The 18,448-nt window shown below is 36.3% G+C and overlaps 1 protein-coding gene across 1 annotated transcript in view; it reads right to left on the reverse strand.

Moving 5' to 3' along the window:
- Positions 1-553: 553 nt before the first annotated feature.
- tub (TUB bipartite transcription factor) overlaps positions 554-18,448 on the reverse strand; it is a 91,308-nt gene continuing 73,413 nt past the window's right edge. Inside the window, 8 exon segments of the mRNA XM_051115714.1 lie at positions 554-2,183; positions 5,036-5,207; positions 5,576-5,674; positions 5,937-6,051; positions 6,459-6,571; positions 7,121-7,312; positions 12,971-13,092; positions 13,690-13,866. Of these exon segments, the coding sequence (XP_050971671.1) occupies positions 2,050-2,183; positions 5,036-5,207; positions 5,576-5,674; positions 5,937-6,051; positions 6,459-6,571; positions 7,121-7,312; positions 12,971-13,092; positions 13,690-13,866 (1,124 nt within the window). The 3' untranslated portion in view covers positions 554-2,049.

Genomic DNA, 18,448 nt, shown 5'->3' on the forward strand with positions numbered 1-18,448 from the left:
GTGATGTCTGAAGCCACAATATATATATGACAAAAAGAATTATAACACAAAATGTATGCCTTTTGCAGCACATTTCTTGCCTTTATCTTGAATAAGGACAGTCTAACATTCTAAATATTAGTTGATTTACTTAATTTAAAATGCACAGTTTTGTGCAATTAAGAATGTTCTGTGCGATGGACAACAAACTTGAATTTTCCAAAATTATGACTGATTCAGTTCTTAAAAACACATTCATTCAACACTAACATTTTAAGATTTTAGACAATGACAAGATTTCATTTTTTCCAAGACTTTGTTGTGACTAAAATGAAAAAAGGTATGTGTGGCCACTTTTAAGAATAGTTTGGCTTTAAGGGCAGTTGGTACAGCAGGTTTTTGGATTTTTTTCTTCAATTAAATTGCCACACTGATAATACAACTTAACTTATTTCCTTTCTTCATTCATCTGCATTGTTTAGCAAAGACCCAGAAGTGTACAAGCAATAGTACAGTTAAAGATGATGATTTGAGTTCTGTGTAAATTTCATTCGGACACTTTGTTCGATCCACATTTTCACAATTATCCTCATGCAGCAGATAATTTAATAACTGTGTTGCTAAGTATGTTTACATGCACAGTTATAATCAAGCTACAGTCAAGTCCTGGTAGTCCAACACTGCAAAAAAAGAAATTAATCAAATTTTTAAAAGTGCATGAAAACGTACTTATTCGCCTTATTATCTCAAGTAGTTACTCTGGAGTTCTTCTGGAAAATCAACTACTCCACAAGCAGGCAACTAAAGCTGATCATTCTGGAAAACTACAGCCCAGTATCTTTGAAATATACAGGTTGTTCTCAAGAACAAAGAAGCTTCAAATTAGCTGCATGATAAACAACACTGGCTGAAGAAAACAATGTAGCATCTCACCAACTTCAAGCATCACAAGTGTTTCGTCCAAAGGCACAATATTTACAGCGTTCCACCATTAATCTCCGTATAAAGTGCTCAGTACATTCCCCTACAAATGTAGCGGGTCAGTATGAGATGATCATGTACTTAGCCTGATAGTGACCCTCACATAAAATGACTTACTACACACTTCTTCCACCATGTAGGACTTAAAGAGCTTTCACACTAGAGCTACTGGTGTGGACCTGGATATGGTGAACCATTCATTTTGCTTTGTTCTAATGATATAAAAGCCATTTTTGCAGCCTAAAATAGCACATAAACCATTTTCATAATGATTACATGTATTTTGTGGAATTGTCACATATTCATCAGCTGAATTTCAATAAATCCACACCAAAAGCTCGAATGTGAAGGCACCGTTGTGCTTGAAGCACAATGAATTACGGGCATGGGGTAAGACACAAGCAGCAGATGGTATGGAAATCTATAAATACATAAATAGTGGATAAATATGTCAGACTTTCATACTTCACACTGGCTTCGAAGTCCTTGTGAAGCATGAATTGATACATTACAATTCAAATGACAAGTGACATGTATAACTGAAGAAGTGTCACATATGAAAGTCATTTTAGAAAAGTTCATTCAATCAAATATCCAAACTGTTACAGTATATCACAGCTACATGTTACATTTCTTGTGAAAAACTCATACTTGATTGGTTAGTGAACATTAATTCTTTTAGAATTATGACCATGGTAAAATTATTTTGTTTTTTAATCTTAGGGACACAAGTACGACTGTAAAAGATCCTTATTTTAACATTAGCAAAATGTTAGTTTTACCTCGACGGTTAAGTAAAGAAAGTGAGTAGGAGATTTTTGACTCTGAATGCATCCTCTTCTTAAAATCTCCCCCCGTTTGAGCTTTGATGTCTTTGTGCTTTCCCCCACTGTGATGCCCTTTTTGAAAAAAGCGGAAATGCCACCTTGCTCACGCACATTCACAAAAAGAGTCAAACTCGATATGCATTCATGCCTCCGAGAGGGACCCTGCTGCTTTGGAGTTCACTGCAGCCCTTTACTCAGTGATTGGGATTGTAAAGCAGTCTGGCTGGGTCCTTTCGTGGTTGTGGCTGGCAGAGAGAGGTGGCTACTCACAGGCTAGCTTGCTGTCAAAGCTGGACAGAGCAATAGCAAACGCCTGCAGGGCACACATGGGGTAGTTGTAGTCCATTGTAAAGACGTCCTCTGCTACACGACCAAACTGCATCACAATGTAATCCGCTGTGCACATGAAAGAGAGAAAACAGGGATGAGAATACAGACAAAACAGTACAGTTTTTAAATAAAATCCATCTTTGGAGTATGTAGTGTTTGGACACTTTTAGACACTAAAACCACAATTTAAAATAATTGTTTTTGAGTGGCGTCGGCAAACAAGTGAGGCTAGTGCTTTTCTCAGAACTGACATCACTTTTCTGAAACACTTACACAGGTATTTTTGGATGTATGAAGTCAGTTCCCCTCACAATCACACTAGCAGAATAACCACAGGTTGTTTTTATATCTTTCTGAAATTAAATTTACTGTTATATATTGAAACCTAACAAACTTTCATGTCATTCTGTCAAATGTTTTAACTTGAGTGTATTTGTGATGTATTTCTTTAAAACAAATGGCACATTTTTGATTATTTTATTACAGCATGCAAATATGTTACACATTTATAATTGTGGCTTACAAGTGTTTAAATACTTTTAGGCCAGTATATATCACCAGATATGATATATGCTTTACTATATATACTTATTAGACTATGTTAAAATTCTTTTGTATTAAAGAATTAAAATGATTAAAGTGCAGGTCATATGGGTTTTTGGAAAATATCTTTCTTGCAGTTTGTAGCATAGCGGTCCTTCAAAGTAAACAGTCTGCAAAGTTGCTAATCAAAAAAGTGCATGATAAATAAAGATATTGTCTCTCAATCGAAAGAGCCGCCTTAATGAGTCGTTATATTTTCGAATCTTCTGCCTGTTACTGATATACATCACTAGGTAACACATTTGCCTAATCATCGCCCGTCCAAAATACCAACTCTCTGCCCCGCCCAAAAACACTTCCGCTAGTTGGTGTGTTTACATTATGTCGAGAAGACGCGGTGTTCTGTGCTGACAAAGTGAGTTTGTTTTGTTTTCATTGCCCAAAGATGATAATGTAAAGAATCAGTGGTTAATACAGCTAAGGGCCGTTGTTAGGCACAACGTGAAGACCCCTTAGCTGTTACAAATTCACTGTAAATCACGGCTTCACAGGGCTTATTGCTTTTATAAAACGGTTATTCCATATAAGTAGTAAGGTTTCACAAAATAAAACAGAGCAAATAAAGTGTAATGATATTTATAAAGACATTATTCTTTCACCAAACAATGTAGTTCCTCAGAAACACTAGTGGTTGAAACAAAGTGGTTGCCGAGCAACACACAAATGTAAACAAAGGTGTGTGTTTGTAGAGTATTTTACAACAGCTTTGAACACGGTTTAACCAGTCAGAATCAAGGAACGTAATTATCCGTTTTATAAATTCATTTTTTCCACCATACCACAGCAATATAATTCAAACCTTTTGTTGTACTCGTCTTTGTACTGAGGACTGCTTCTCTAATTTTGGCTTTTACTTCGCTGGCAAGTACGATTGATCCGTTATGTGTACATTTTCAATTGAATGCTCAAATTAGCAAGTTGTTTGTGCTAATATCATATGTGATGTATACCTAGTGCAGCTTTAGGTTTCCAGGTAAAGCATGATATTACTGTCTTACTGAAATAGTTCTGATAATTCGCTGTAAGCCCAGTATTTCCTAAGAATGTGTTGATTAATGTAGACTGTCATTCTAATTATTTCATGTAATAATATAGAATGTAGACATGTTAGCACTTGGCTAACACATTCACCATCGTTGTATTTTTTACAGTGTGATTACAGTTTAGCAACTAAACTTTGGCTCTGGGCACGATTAGTGTTCAACATAAGTGTTCAAATGTTTTTATGTCATTAGCCAGGGTTGCAACAAAATCTGCCCAATTGCTACTCAAAACTAGCCCTAGACTAGCCCAATTGTGTTTCAAGGGGGTTCCACCGGTAAATTCACATTCCAGGGGCTAAATATGACGTTATTGGGGTTGCTTCAACCTATGGACACCTTGGACTTGGCAACACTGATGGCAGCACTGGCTAATTTGCTGGAGTACTCCTCTCTGTACCAATCACAACAGGCTTGGCCAGCTGACCAATCAGAGCAGAGTAGGTTTATGGAAGGGAGGAGTTTACAGACCTTACACTCAGAACTGATCAAACAAATCATTTTGAAATCACTGAGCAATGAAAATTACAATGTTTTCTGACCTTAGATGCATTTAAACCTGTTGTAGGGGACTCCAACACAATATTAGGACACTTTAAAATACCATATGACCTGTTCTTTAAAAGTATAAAATTAGTTCAAATTAAATGTTCAGTATATTCCACTATAAATTTTAATGTTAAAGGGCTAGTTCACCCAAAAATGAAAATTCTGTCATTAATTACTCACCCTCACATTGTTCCAAACTCGTAAGACCTTAGGTCACCTTCAGAATTATCTTCTGAAAAGGCAGTAAGGACATTGATAAAATAGTCCATGGGACATCAGTGGTTCAAGCGTAATTTTATGAAGCTATGAGAATACTTTTTGTGCCCAAAGAAAACAAAACCAATAACTTCATTCCTATGTGAATGCATCAAAGACTGACATGGAAGAGAAGAAATTGTTGAATGTTATAGTTACGTTTGTTTTCTTTGCACACAGAAGGTATTGTCGTAGCTTAATAACATTATGGTTGAACCACTGAACCACCATTTTAACAATTTCCTTACTAACTTTCTGGCCCATTTAAACATTTCAGTTGTGTGTGCTGTCTATGCAGGGTCAGAAAGCTCTCAGATTTAATCAAAAATATATTAATTTGTGTTCTGAAACGACATGAGGGTGACTAATTAATAACAGAATTTTCATTTTTGGTGAACTATCCCTTTCTAAAATTTCCCATTGTCTTGTACCTTGTATTACACAAAGCCAAGGCGATCATTTTTAACTCACGGTCATTGTCGTGAATGATCTGAAAATTTTTGACAGATGCTTGGGTGACCCTGCCATGAAAGTTGAGCACATATGATTGCGTATCATCGTTCCACACAGGCGTCTTGTTGTGAAGCTCTATCACACTCTCGGTGCTTTTGTTCTGCCATCGAGCCAGCAGAGACTCGTGGTCCTGCAAAACAACAGACAGATGTGAGAGATTAGCTTTCCATTAGAGCATGTAACTTTGCTGCTAACGCTAACATTTGTATATAAAATACAGGTCAAGGGTTATTGGTTGCCCAGGACTAATGTTTTACATGAGTCATATATCACCTAGGACTTTCAGTTGATTTTGATTAATAAATTGAAAAAGATTTACATAAAAAGTCATTTAAAAACCTGCGCTTTTGAACAGCCTCCTCTTTCTCTGAGCTTTGAAGTATTTTGTATTTTTAGAACTACATTAACCTCTTGAGATTCAAAAGCTAATTACAACCTATTTACACACAAACAGGCCTGCATGCTGTATTATGTTATTCGATACAGCTCTGCACTCACATTTCGAGGCCTGATGGAGACTCTTTCATGGTCCATGTTCATTCCAGGAATAATGACACTCATCTTTCGAGGCCCCTTGAACCCTAAAACATTCGTTTCCTGAGGAACAGAGCACACATATCTGAATTAGTCACCATAATTATATACATGTTGTGACTCACTAATCACTGAGGAAAAATTCTTAAAAATCATTAATCTACACAAGCATTTTATGTCCTGTGTTTCCTTCATCAGTGGTATTGCAATGTAAAAAACAGGCCAGCAGAGGTCAGGCTTGGCTCATCTTTGCACGTGGCTCTAAATGGTACTGCCCTCAGGGCTGGGTGCTGGCCATTGATCGAGATCCAGCTCACAAACTCACGTAGCAGATTGCGGCAAGCTCCTGTCGTAGATTCCCTGCTTCTAGGCTGGAGGTGGTCTTGACTGGGTTTACACCGCTGTCATATACCGTAAACTTGGTACCCATAAGGTTTGATCTGTGGGGATGACATTGGATGAAATTCTTACAATGAAATTTTCAGCGATGAATCTCCCAAAGAATATGTTCAGGCCATATTTCACACCAAAATCAAAAGAAGAAAACTAAATAATATAAGTGTTTTTTTCTCTAACATTTAATATCAAAAATGTATATTTTCAAACTATATTTTGAGACTTAGACATCAGCATGCACACAGTTGCTCTCTCCTCATATGAATAAGGACACTCCAGCACACCGGCAATGAACCCAATTAGAGTTTTAAATAGGTTCAGCAGTGAACACATGCATGCTCATTAAAGGTCCCTCTCGAATGTTTAGAAAGAGACATCTCTAAAAACAGCGTAGATTTAAGTAAAGCTACCTTGTGAATCACACGACACAATGAATCATTTTTAAATATACCTCAGTTTGCCAATAAAGCTCTCGCCGCCTCGTGATAGGTCGGTAGGGTCGATGGAGATGAGGTAATTGGATGTTTTGCTCTTCTTTCTCTTCCTCCCGGCTAAAAGGAAAACCTAATATATAACAGAATTTAATTGGGCACCGAACAGCAGCACAAAACTCACATCAAATACATCCAACAAAGATTGACACATAAACAAACAATCAGAGACAGCGTTTCCATATTTTGTTTGGAGAAATGGGATAAACAACTATTAAACATACATATATGTACCTGTCTGTGTTTTAAGGATAGAAATAACACAGGCTTTTATCATCTGAGGGAGGGCAGAGATAAGGCTATGTGTGTCATTCTGTTTGCTAAATAAGATGTCTAGAACACATTGCTATTAACGTACAATTTATGATTTAGTCTTGATATTTTTAGAATAAGCATTTGCAAAGCACAGCAATATTATGGTTAATTGTCATTTAGCTTAATCTCCCTTTGGGCTATATTTGGTCGCTTTCATCAGAATCAATCATTTCAAGCCCTTTGGCAAATTGGAGGAATGGAGTGTCACTGATTGGACTTGATTGCTGGTGCACAACAATGATGACTTCCAAATAAGCCAAAACTCTTTAGATAAACTGGAAATAATCAGTGTTTCGGTAGGTCTGACCTTCTTGCCATCCTCTCTCTCCAAATGGAGGTAGTAGGTGGGGTACATGCCCCTGTCCATGCCCTTCTTGTCCCGAGTGATCCTGCATTTCACAGTCACTCCTTGGGGTGCGGGTCTGAGAGTGAACTCCTCCAGGTCATCAACGTCGATGGACGGTTCATTGGCCAATGGGGTGGAAGCTGAGGTCGCCTCCTGTCACATTGATTAGGCAGATAGAGATCGATCCTTGTCAATGATACAATTACATGTTGAAAGAAGTGTACATTTGTTGATTATTACACAATAAGTACAATTATTAATTATAGTACCATATTTATATATAAACATTAAAGGGGTAGTTCACCCAAAAATGAAAATTCTGTCAATAATTACTCACCCTCGTGTTGTTTCAAACCCGTAAGACCTTCATTCATAATCAGAACACAAATGAAGATATTTTTGATGAAATCAAAAGTACCACGCATGTGTTTGCAAGCAGAAGAATGCACACACATGCACTGTAGTATTCTTGTGAATGTGCATAGACTATAGTCCAAGACTATTGAATAAAGTCATTGTTTTTGTTCTTTGCACACAAAAAGTTTTCTCATAGCTTCATAACATTACGGTTGAACCACTGGTGTCACATGGGCTATTTTTATAATGTCCTTACTTCCTCTCTGGGCCTTGAACGTGTCAGTTGCTTTGCTGTCTGTGCAGGGTCAGAAAGCTCCTGGATTTCTTTCTTTCTCTTTTTTTCTAAGCTTATTTTGGGCATTTTGCCTTTATTATGCTAGGGCAGTACTCAGACAGGAAGTGAAGTGGGAGAAAGAGAGGGAGACAGGATCGGCAAAGGTCTTCAAGCCGGGACTCTAACTCGGGACACCCGAAGCGCAATGGCGCTGCATGTCGGCGCGCAGCCCACGAGGCTACTCCTGCTGACAAGCTCCTGGATTTTATAAAAAATATCTTAATTTGTGTTCAGAAGATGAAAAAAGGTCTTATGGGTTTGGGTAGTTAATGACTAAATTTTTTTTTTTTTTTTTTTTTTTTTTGGAGTGAACTAACCCTTTAACAAACAAACAATAAATTAATACATCTTAAAGTCAGAGAAAAAGCTAAGATTTTTTTGTAAACTTTTGAATGTAACTTTTGATTTTTGGCATTTTTTTTTTTACCTGAAAAAAGTAAAAAACAGTTATAATGTCAAGGTTATAATGGAAAAAATAAATAAATCTGAAGGTCTGGGACCTTGTTGGCAAAGTATTTTCATCTTTCTTTATGAATTCTAAATGTGATTCTAAAATTTTAAGTTAATAAATAAACATCTGAAACTACTTAAAATGAAGACATTTGTTATATTTAAAGGGGTCATGACATGAGAAATTTGCCTTGATCTTTTGGCGTATAAGAGGTCTTTGTACCATTAAAACATCCTGCAAGTTTCATAGTTTAAAACCTCCTCCTCATTATAAACAAAGTATTTATTTATTCAAGCTCCGAAACCGCTCGTTTGGATCTGAGGTGCCAGGGTGATGTCAAACGCAAATGGAAATTACAATCACTTCTGCTATCTTGTCTACACTGGATACAGTACACAAATGCACATTCGCTTTCTGACAGTCCACAAGCTTGAGTCTGTTGTCAATTGGACAAATGGAGTGAAAGAACGCTTGCTTTGACGTGTTTGGTTTTAAACAGCTTGTTCGCTTCTTTATACAGATATCAGAAGGATCCCAGCATAAGGAACAAGTGGATAGTTTATTTTTAATGCCATCCCAGATCATGTCAGAGCAATGTCTGGAGCATTTTGTTTTGTAAATAAGGCACGGTGTCATGGAAAGTTCACATTTGTTGAAAGACAAAGCGGTACTAGTTCTGACTGCAGCTGCATCACAAACCGTAAGTAAATGATTTCGCAATGCTTTGTCTGGAAATGACCGTTTTATTTTGATCATTTTGCCAAAACACTCACATGCATAGCAAGGGGGTGCTGATACTGTTTCCTATGGAATGACGTTAGCCAATCATAACAGTGGCCGATTACTATGAAGCCTTAAAGGACCCGCCGCTTAAAACAGGTTTAAACAGAGGGTCAGAATGAGGGTTGAAAATAATCTACTTATTTATTTATTTATTTTTTATTTATTAAACATATTAAAATAATAAAAATCCATGTCATGACTCCTTTAAAACTGATAAAAATAAAATAAATAAAAATCAACAAGGGGTAATGAGATGTGAACTCCATTGTACAGATGGTCAGGTGTGCTGGCTTTTATTAAATGAAAGAAAAAAAAAAAAAAAAAAAAAAAAAAAAAAAAAAAAGCATAATAGACGTATTTTCACTAGTACACTCAGCTGTTTGAACCCCAGTGTAAATGAATCAAACGTCCCTGTGGTCTGAAATGTAAGCAGCTGGGATTAAAACTGAAATGTTAAAGAGCAACAAAGCAGCCCAGTGACGTTAGTAGGGTCAGGCCCAGGAGACATAGATGAGCCACTACACAACCAAATAAATAACAGCCAAATTTAGACTCCACGTCTTTAGTTTACTGGAATAACTTGGACAAGAATGTTATTTGTCAAACATTGCCAACGTCAATGTTTAGGTTAAAATGCATGCATATGCAAAATAAGAGATACTGATACTTGTAAGTGGTCAGCAATTTTCTAAATTTGACAGATTTTAGTTTAATGCATTGCTCTTAACTTTTTTTTCTCCAGAATAAAAAAATTACAAATAAACACATCTTTAAAATGTCCACATAGTCTCTCAGTTAAAAGCATAACAATTAATTAGAAGAAAATATTCTTCAGGATAGATTTTGATTGATCTAATCACACTGCAAAACACTACAGGTATTCTCCCTAACTGACGTATCTACTAATACGTTTTTCTTAGTATTATAGTTTTCTTTTTTACAAAACACCGCCAATGAGACAGTGGCAAGAGCAGGGGCTTCAAACAGGCACGGTTTCCATCAAGTTATTTTAAGAAAGTAATCATTTCACTGTTGCCATAGGAAACAACAGGACTATGACCCTCCATTTCCAGCATTGCAGGCTTTGTGCCAAGGTAGACACCAGAGAATACATCCTAGCATGACAATACACAGACTGCTTGTGTCAGCATTGTACATGTAACACAACTGGACACCGAGGATTTCACATTCGGAGCTAACGCACATAGACTGCTTAAAATAGCAGTAAACCTTCGGTTTAAACATCTCAGAGTAGACAAGAATGGACAAGGAGTGACCTTTTCCAGCATTATGCAAAACTGCTAGTTAGGGAATCAACAAAATGCATTTTATACCGTAGGTGTGGTGGGTAAGTCAGAATCTTATTGATGCTGAACTGCATCTAATCCAAGGAACTTTAACCTTTTGCAGGCCAAGGACCCCTTGGTGTACAGACTGACGAAACAGTGACCCTCTGTTACATACTCTAAAGAATTTGTTACATTTTAAACATGGCATATCATAACTTGCATATAGTGCCATTATTATGCATTTACATATGTTATGATGCTTACACTGCAACTCCATTCAAATAATAATTTCATTGTGTATTATTTGCATTCGTAGAGATGTTCAGAATCATATATGTGTGTATTACAATTTAATGTTACTTTTTTAATGGATTTAACACTTTAAAAAGGATTTAATGCTTTACAAAATGTAATGTGGGAAGGACAATGAAATGTTTATCAGAATTGTACCTTTTTCGCTTTAGCTTTAAAGTTAACTTTGTATTTATATATTATATATTTTACTATATTAGATTTTTATTTAATTCATATTTAAGTCTCTTATGCTCAATAAAGCAACATTTATTTCTTCAAAACAGTTATACTGTGAGATATTACTACAATTAAACATAACTTGGGCAATTTTAAAATGTAGTTTCTTCGTGTAACGGCAAATTACTCCAGTTTTCTGTGTTACATGATCGTTTTGAAAGTCTAATATGCTGATTTGATGCTGAGGAAACATTTCTTATTATTAATGTTGAAATGTTCTGTAACATTGTTAAAAGTCTTTAATGCCACTTTTGATCAATTTAATACGAAATCCTGTTTCTGCCAATAAATAAAAAATAAGGTTATTGTGACTTTTTATCTCAAAAATTATTTTTTTCTCAGAATTGTGTGATATAAACTCACAATTGATAGAATAAAAGTCTGAATTGGGAGACAGAACTCGCAATTGGGACTTTTTTCTCAGAATTGTGTGTATATAGTAGTCAACATTTGAAGTGGATCAAAACCAACACCAAAAACCAAAATCAAAACAATATCCATTCTTATCTTAGGACAACTTTGGATCCAACTCGCAAATGCAAGCTATGAAGTCAGAATTTTGAGATATGAACTCACAATTCTGATTTTTTTCTTAGAATTGCATGATATAAACAATTGAGAGAAAAAAGTCAGAACTGCAAGCTAAAAACATCAAATTCTGACTTTTATTCTCAGAATTGCGAGATATAAACTCACAATTCTGACTTTTTTCTCTCAATTGTGAGTTTATATTGCAATTCTGAGAAAAAAGTAAAAAATGTGAGAAAAAAGTCAGAATTGCGAGATAAAAAACGTGCTATTCTGACATCTTTCTCACATTTTTGACTTTTCACTCAGAATTGTGTGATATAAACTCACAATTGAGAGAATAAAAGTCCGAATTGGGAGATATAAACTCTCAATTCTGACCTTTTTTTCAGAATTGCAATATAAACTTACAATAGAGAGAAAAAAAGTCAGAATTGTGAGATAAAAACTGATATAAACTTGCAATTGCGAGCTTAGTCAGAATTGCATGATATAAATTCTGACTTTTTTCTCAGAATTGCGTGATATAAACTCACAATTCTGACTTTTTTTCTCAGAATTGCATGATATAAACTAGGGCTTGTATAGATTAGTCGAGCAGTTAAGTGATCGACTACTTCAACCACTAGTCGTCACTGTCGGAAACAATCGACTACTCAAGCGTGCATTAACCATAAATGAACAGACACTTTTCACATGACATCACACAACTTTCGCTTTGCGAAGCAGGGTGTTCTTACTTTAGCCAGCATAGTAAAGTGCTAGTTTGACCAGACGCTTTTACATCTGCCACAAATATGGTTAGAGGATGACTGCCGCTGTCTACTCTCATCCTTATTCAAGGCTAGGCACCTGGCATCTCAAACAAATTTACCGAATACCAACATTTGCCGCCTATGTAATGTCATAATTATAATGTTTTGACAATTTACATATGTTATGTAATTGTTGCACTGGGCTATTAATTAATATTCGTTGATAAGAACCAGGCATGCTGCGGTAGTTATTGTCACCGGTTTTACAAGGTGTTAAGCTGCAACACCGGTTTCGTCACCTGCCCACCTTGGCACCCCCCCATTGTCGTTTGATTTTTTCATAGTAATAAAAATAATTTAGTTCAGTCAGAGAACAGACAGTACAATTCAAAACTGAAGGTGGCTGCTCAATGCAGTGTGCTGAACAACAGTCGCATCACAGATTCGCGGCAGGAGTCAGATTTCATTTATCACATGGGGAAAGTGAGTCGAGCTGATGATAAAAAGATAAAAAGTCACAATTACCCTTTTTATTTTTTATTTAGTGATGCAAATGGGCTTCCATAATCCAGTGCATCCTTGCTGAATTAAAATCTTAATCTTTTTTAGAAAAAGAAAAAAATCCAACTGACAGCAAAATGTTGAATGGTATAACAAATACAGTATTTCTAGATAACCGTGATTTCTTTCTGTCTGCATCTATAGCTCACATTGTTTAAAACTGAAAAATCTAATTGCTTTACTTAATTAACCACTTCTAAGTAAGCAGAGAAATCAGTCTACCTTGCTGGACTTTTTGCTGGTGGCAGATCCAGGTCTTGTGTTGCTGTTGAGCTGAGATGAACTTGAGCTGACCAAATCATCTTCATCATCCTCTTCATCGAAGTTCATGCTACTGGAGATTCCTTTGAACAAGAAAAAATATTGAGGCGCTAATCAAACAGTGTGTCGATAGCAGAACATGAGGAGAGAACAGCAGCAGGCATAAAGCAAACATGGAGGCATTATGCAGTGCAAATAACACTGCAAATAACTGCACTCTGGTGCCAAAAGAGCATACGGCATGAAATTCAGTAGACGCAACAAACTGAGTACATTTGGATTAAAAAAAAATCTTCACTCTTAGTCTGTTCAACAAATTAGCAAAAAAAGGGATGCACGGGACAAAATGATTGTCCACGGTGCAGATTGGCTCGTACCAGCTCTAATAGGTCATGCAGACAGTAAAGACATGATCTAATCCAAATATGTCACAGAAGGAGGAGAGAGAGGCAGACACCAAATCTAAATGCTATAGCATGTAAGTAGATCTCAAAGTGTTAGTCGCCAGATGATGGTATTATAGCAACACGATGTTGTTTTGTGCGTGTTAAACGATCAGTAATACTGAAGAACAATCTGCAAATCTGCATGGCTTAATCGACATGATCGGAGAGGTCTCTCCATCTGTCTCTCTCTCTCCACTCTCGTTTGCGTTACTCCGAGGACTATCGCTGGTGTACCTTTCTTCAGCATGGTGACCCGTAGGTCCTGTTTGCCCTGTGACTGTGTGCTGCCCACTGCCTCACCCTGGCCCTCTGCCTCGCTCTCCTGGGCAGGTGAGTGGCCCACTGTCAGGATCTGAATCTGGTTGCCCAGCTCCTGACCCTCATCCTGGAAGGCAGCGGGCCCATCAATTCCTGTGGTACCACCACAACACATTAACACTGTTAACTCCACTACGTCAACAGTCCCGTATCCACTTTGGTGTCACAAAATAATGGCGTTCATGAAAATATGGAGACAGACATTCAAATCTTAATGAGTGAATGAATCCCTCTGCAGTTTTAGAGTCTAATTGATGGTCCTTTGTGACACAAACACTACCGGTCAACAGTCTGGAATTATTTTGATTTTTACTATATGCAACAATACAGTAAAAACAGTAATGTGAAAATATTTAAAAATGTAATTTATTCCTGTGATGGAAAGACATTACTTCAGTCTTCAGTGTCACAAGATCCTTCAGAAATCATAAAGATGTTCATGTCTTTCTTTCTTCAGTCGTAAAGAAATTATGTGTTTTAAGGAAAACATTTCAGCATTTTTCTCCATATAATGGACTGATATAATGTTGCCCCGAGTTTGAATTTCCAAAATGCAGTTTAAATGTGGCTTCAAACAATCCCAAATGCAGTTGTAAATGATCCCTTACTTGATCCCTTACTGTAAATGATCCCTTACTAAGTCTTACTTAGCGAAACGATTGGTTATTTTCATAAAAATAATTTTACAACCGCATTTGGGATCGTTTGAAGCCACATTTAAACTGCATTTTGGAAGTTCAAACTCAGGGCAAAATTATGTCAGTCCATTATATGGAGAAAAATCCTGAAATGTTTTCCTCAAAAAACACAATTTCTTTACAACTGAAGAAAGAAAGACATGAACATCTTGGATGAAAGGGGGTGAGTATATTATCTGTAAATTGTTGTTCTTATCCTTTAATAATGGTTCTTATTATCAATGCTGAAAACAGCTTTTGCATCTTAATAATTTATGTGGAAATGTTAATACTTTGTTTCAGGATGCTTTGATGAATAGAAAGTTCAAAAGAAGAGCATTCATTTGAAATAGAAATCTTTTGCAACATTATAAATGTCTTTGCTGTCACTTTTGATCCATTTCATGTGCCGCTGCTGAATAAAAGTATTAATTTCTTTGTTTTTGTTTAAAGTAATCAGCATATTAGAGGGATTTCTGAAGTATCACTAAAGACTGAAGTAAAGCCTGCCGGAGATTTAGCTTTGCTATCACAGGAATAAATTACATTTTAAAATAAAATCATAAAGATAACTCTTTTTTTCACAATATTACTTTTACTGTACTTAATCACAGCCTTGGTAAGCATAAGAGGCTTCTTTTAAAAACGTTAAAAAATCTTAATTATTCCAAACCTTTGGCTGGTAGTGTATGCAATATATAACCTTCTCAATGAACTTTGCATGTGCTCATGCTTTTAAGTGCCCTTTGTTGTTTCAAGAATTTGCTATTGTTTATTTATAGATGCTCTTATGTCAGCCTAGGTTTTGTATTTCATCCAATTAGTCGCTATCAGCGAATGAACGTGTTGTCCCAGTCAAGCACTGCCACATGCAACCATCCAGATTATAGCTACCATCCATGCATGCATCCAACCAGGCCAAATCCAGTCATTATAGCTACAGAGACCCTTCGTTCACCCTCCAGGGATTCGTCTGCTGAACAATGTCAGAGAATAAGCTCTGACTAGATGGCCGAGAGGCATCATTGCTTGTGATAGCACAATAAGCAGTACTGCATTTAGACTATGATTGTCAGTGAAGTTAAAGTGAACTGTGATGGGGCTCCTTAACAAGGTAAGTAATCATCAGAGAGAAAGCCAGGGAGACAGAGAATATTGATCATGCAAGAATAGTCTCCATAAAGTGAATAAGATGTTTGCATCAGCTTATTCTTTCAAAGCTGAGAATGAAATAGCAGATTTAGCATATTTGATCATCATTTGTGAGTCACAGATCTGTTTGTGTTGGTTACGTCGTGTATAAAGCAGCATGACCTGTGTCGAGGGCTGCTACATGAGTGTGGAGGAGATAATGATGGTTCAGTTGTCGCAGTCTCAGACAACGACTAGCAGCACCGTAATAAAGGAGCAACAGGCGAAGAAATGCAGCAAAAAAAGGATTCCAGACAAATGTTGTGTTTGTTAAATTAGTAAAACAAAAGAAAGCAGCCATCAAACCTAGCTTAATAAAGTCAAAACTACCAAAAATGTGACCCTGGACCACAAAACCTTAAGTAGTCTTGAGTAGCACGGGTATAATTGTATGAGTCAAATTTATCACTTTTCTTTTATGCCAAAAAATCATTAGGATATTAGGTAAATATCATGTTCCATGGAGATATTTTGTAAATTTCATACTGTAAATATATCAGAACTTCATTTCTGAATAGTAGCATGCATTGCTAAGAACTTTTGGACAACTTTAAAGGAGACTTTCTCAATATTTAGATTTTTTTGCACCCTCAGATTTCATAGATGTATCTCTGGAAATATTGTCCTATCCTAACAAACCATTCATCAATAGAAAGCTTATTTATTCAACTTTCAAATGATGTATAAATCTCAATTTAAAAAATGACTTTGTGGTCCAGGGTCACTAATACGTATTTTTAGAGGAAGCGCTTACTGCTTCACTTCGCATGTTATACAGTGCTGCAGGAATGAGTCCTTTAACCCAGAAATACAATTTTTGCACTTCTAATTTCCATCATCCTGAAGTCAATACATTTCTTAATGGGTTTTTAGTTGTCTAGTTAACACAAGATATCTGATTCAATATAACACTGCTTGTGATTTTTTCAAAAGATTTTACCTGTCTTGAAAAAGGTGGTCGCTAACAAGTGTCTAAATGGGACTAGAGAGGTTGGTGGAGACATTAAAGGTATTTTTACCCAAAAATGAAAATTACCCAGTGATTTATTCACCTTAAAGCCATCCTACAGTAGGTGTATATTACTTTCTTCTTTCAAATTAATACAATCAGAGTCATATTAAAAAATGTTCTGGCTCTTCTGGTTTATAATAGCAGTGAATGGCTATTGAGATTTTGAAGTCCATTAAAGTGCATTCATCCATCATAAAACGTACTCCAGATGGCTCTGGGGGGTTAATAAAGGCCTACTGAAGTGAAATGATGCATTTGTGTAAAAAAAAAAAAATCCATATTTAAAACTTTATATACCATAATCTCTAGCTTCTGCTAACTGTCATATGCTTAATACACACTTTTATGATGGATTTATGCACTTCATTTTGCTTCAAAACTACTTACTTAGAAAAACTACTTACTAACTACTTACTTACTAAACTTCTTACTAGTTTGCTTTTACATATACTCAAGGGAATTGCAAGATACTCAAACTTGTAGATTTGGTGACGCTGAACGTGAACTTTTAGCGACTGTATTTAGACTTAGACTTGATGAACAAAATGTGTAAGAGCTATAAACTTTTGTTGGTCACGCAGCTTATGTTAGGCAATCATCCAAACGGAAATGGAAAATCCTATTGGCTTTTTGTCAATGGCTAATACCAGGTTTCTGGGTTGGTTGGCGAAAATACGTCATCCCTGCAGCAGTGTATTTATATCCATTTCAGCAACTTAACTAAGTCATACCTTCAGCAAATGAAAAGCAAAAACGAAATGTTTTCGCCCCCAAGAAATCCAAACGCTCCCTTGCGTGAGTCATAATGGTGCTGACGTTGAGCTAAAAGCATCACTACTGCCACCGCTTGATGGATTGAGCCCATGCATCTATTTGTCTATTTCATGAATGTTTGTGTCTTGTATTGATGAAGGCTGCAGTAGGTCATCTCAGCGCTGCTCTTGGCAGGCAGACAGCAGCTGCTCCTATAAGCAGCATTAGAGGGGATTTTGTTATTCCTTGAGAAAAGATTGGCAGCAGAACAACACTTTGGTTCCTCTCCAGGGGCGCGTTCATTAACGCCATGTGCCACGCTGTCACTGACGGAGAAAGCGGTGACAATCCTCAACACGCTCTCACAGGGAGACGGATTTAGATGAGGGGAAATGGAATACAAAAACGGTACGGAGAACATGAGGACATGAGTAGATTGTATATAGCTGTGGTAGTTTAAGTAAACACACCACATGAGAAATGCAAATTACAGTAGCGGCTGTTTGACTCAAATGATGTGCTTTTTATTGGTTTACTTTTTTCCAATTAGAAAGCTAATTAACTTTATGTTCTAAACCGGTATGACTTACTTTCTCCTGCTGAACACAAAATAACATACAGTGGTATGTGAAAGTTTGGGAACCCCTTGCAAAATCAGAAAATGTGAAAAATTTTAACAAAATAAGAGAGATCATTCAAAATGCATGTTGTTTTTTATTTAGTACTATCCTGAGTAAGATATTTTACATAAAAGATGTTTACATACAGTCCACAAGACAAAAAATATCTGAAATTATTAAAAAATTGGGAACCCTTGGTTCTCAATATTGTGTGGTTACCTGGATGATCTAGGACTGTTTTTTTTTGGTTGTTCATGAGTCCCTTGTTTGTTCTGAATAGTTAAACTGAGCACTGTTCTTCACACCCTTTGCAGCAGAGACTTTATGAATTTGAGATTCATCTTTTCACACTGAGGACAATTGAGAGACTGAAACATAACTACTTAAAAGGTTCAAACATTCACTGATGCTCCAGAAGGAAA

The sequence above is a fragment of the Labeo rohita genome, chromosome 7, assembly GCF_022985175.1.
Source record: "Labeo rohita strain BAU-BD-2019 chromosome 7, IGBB_LRoh.1.0, whole genome shotgun sequence".
NCBI classification, from domain to species: Eukaryota; Metazoa; Chordata; class Actinopteri; order Cypriniformes; family Cyprinidae; genus Labeo; species Labeo rohita.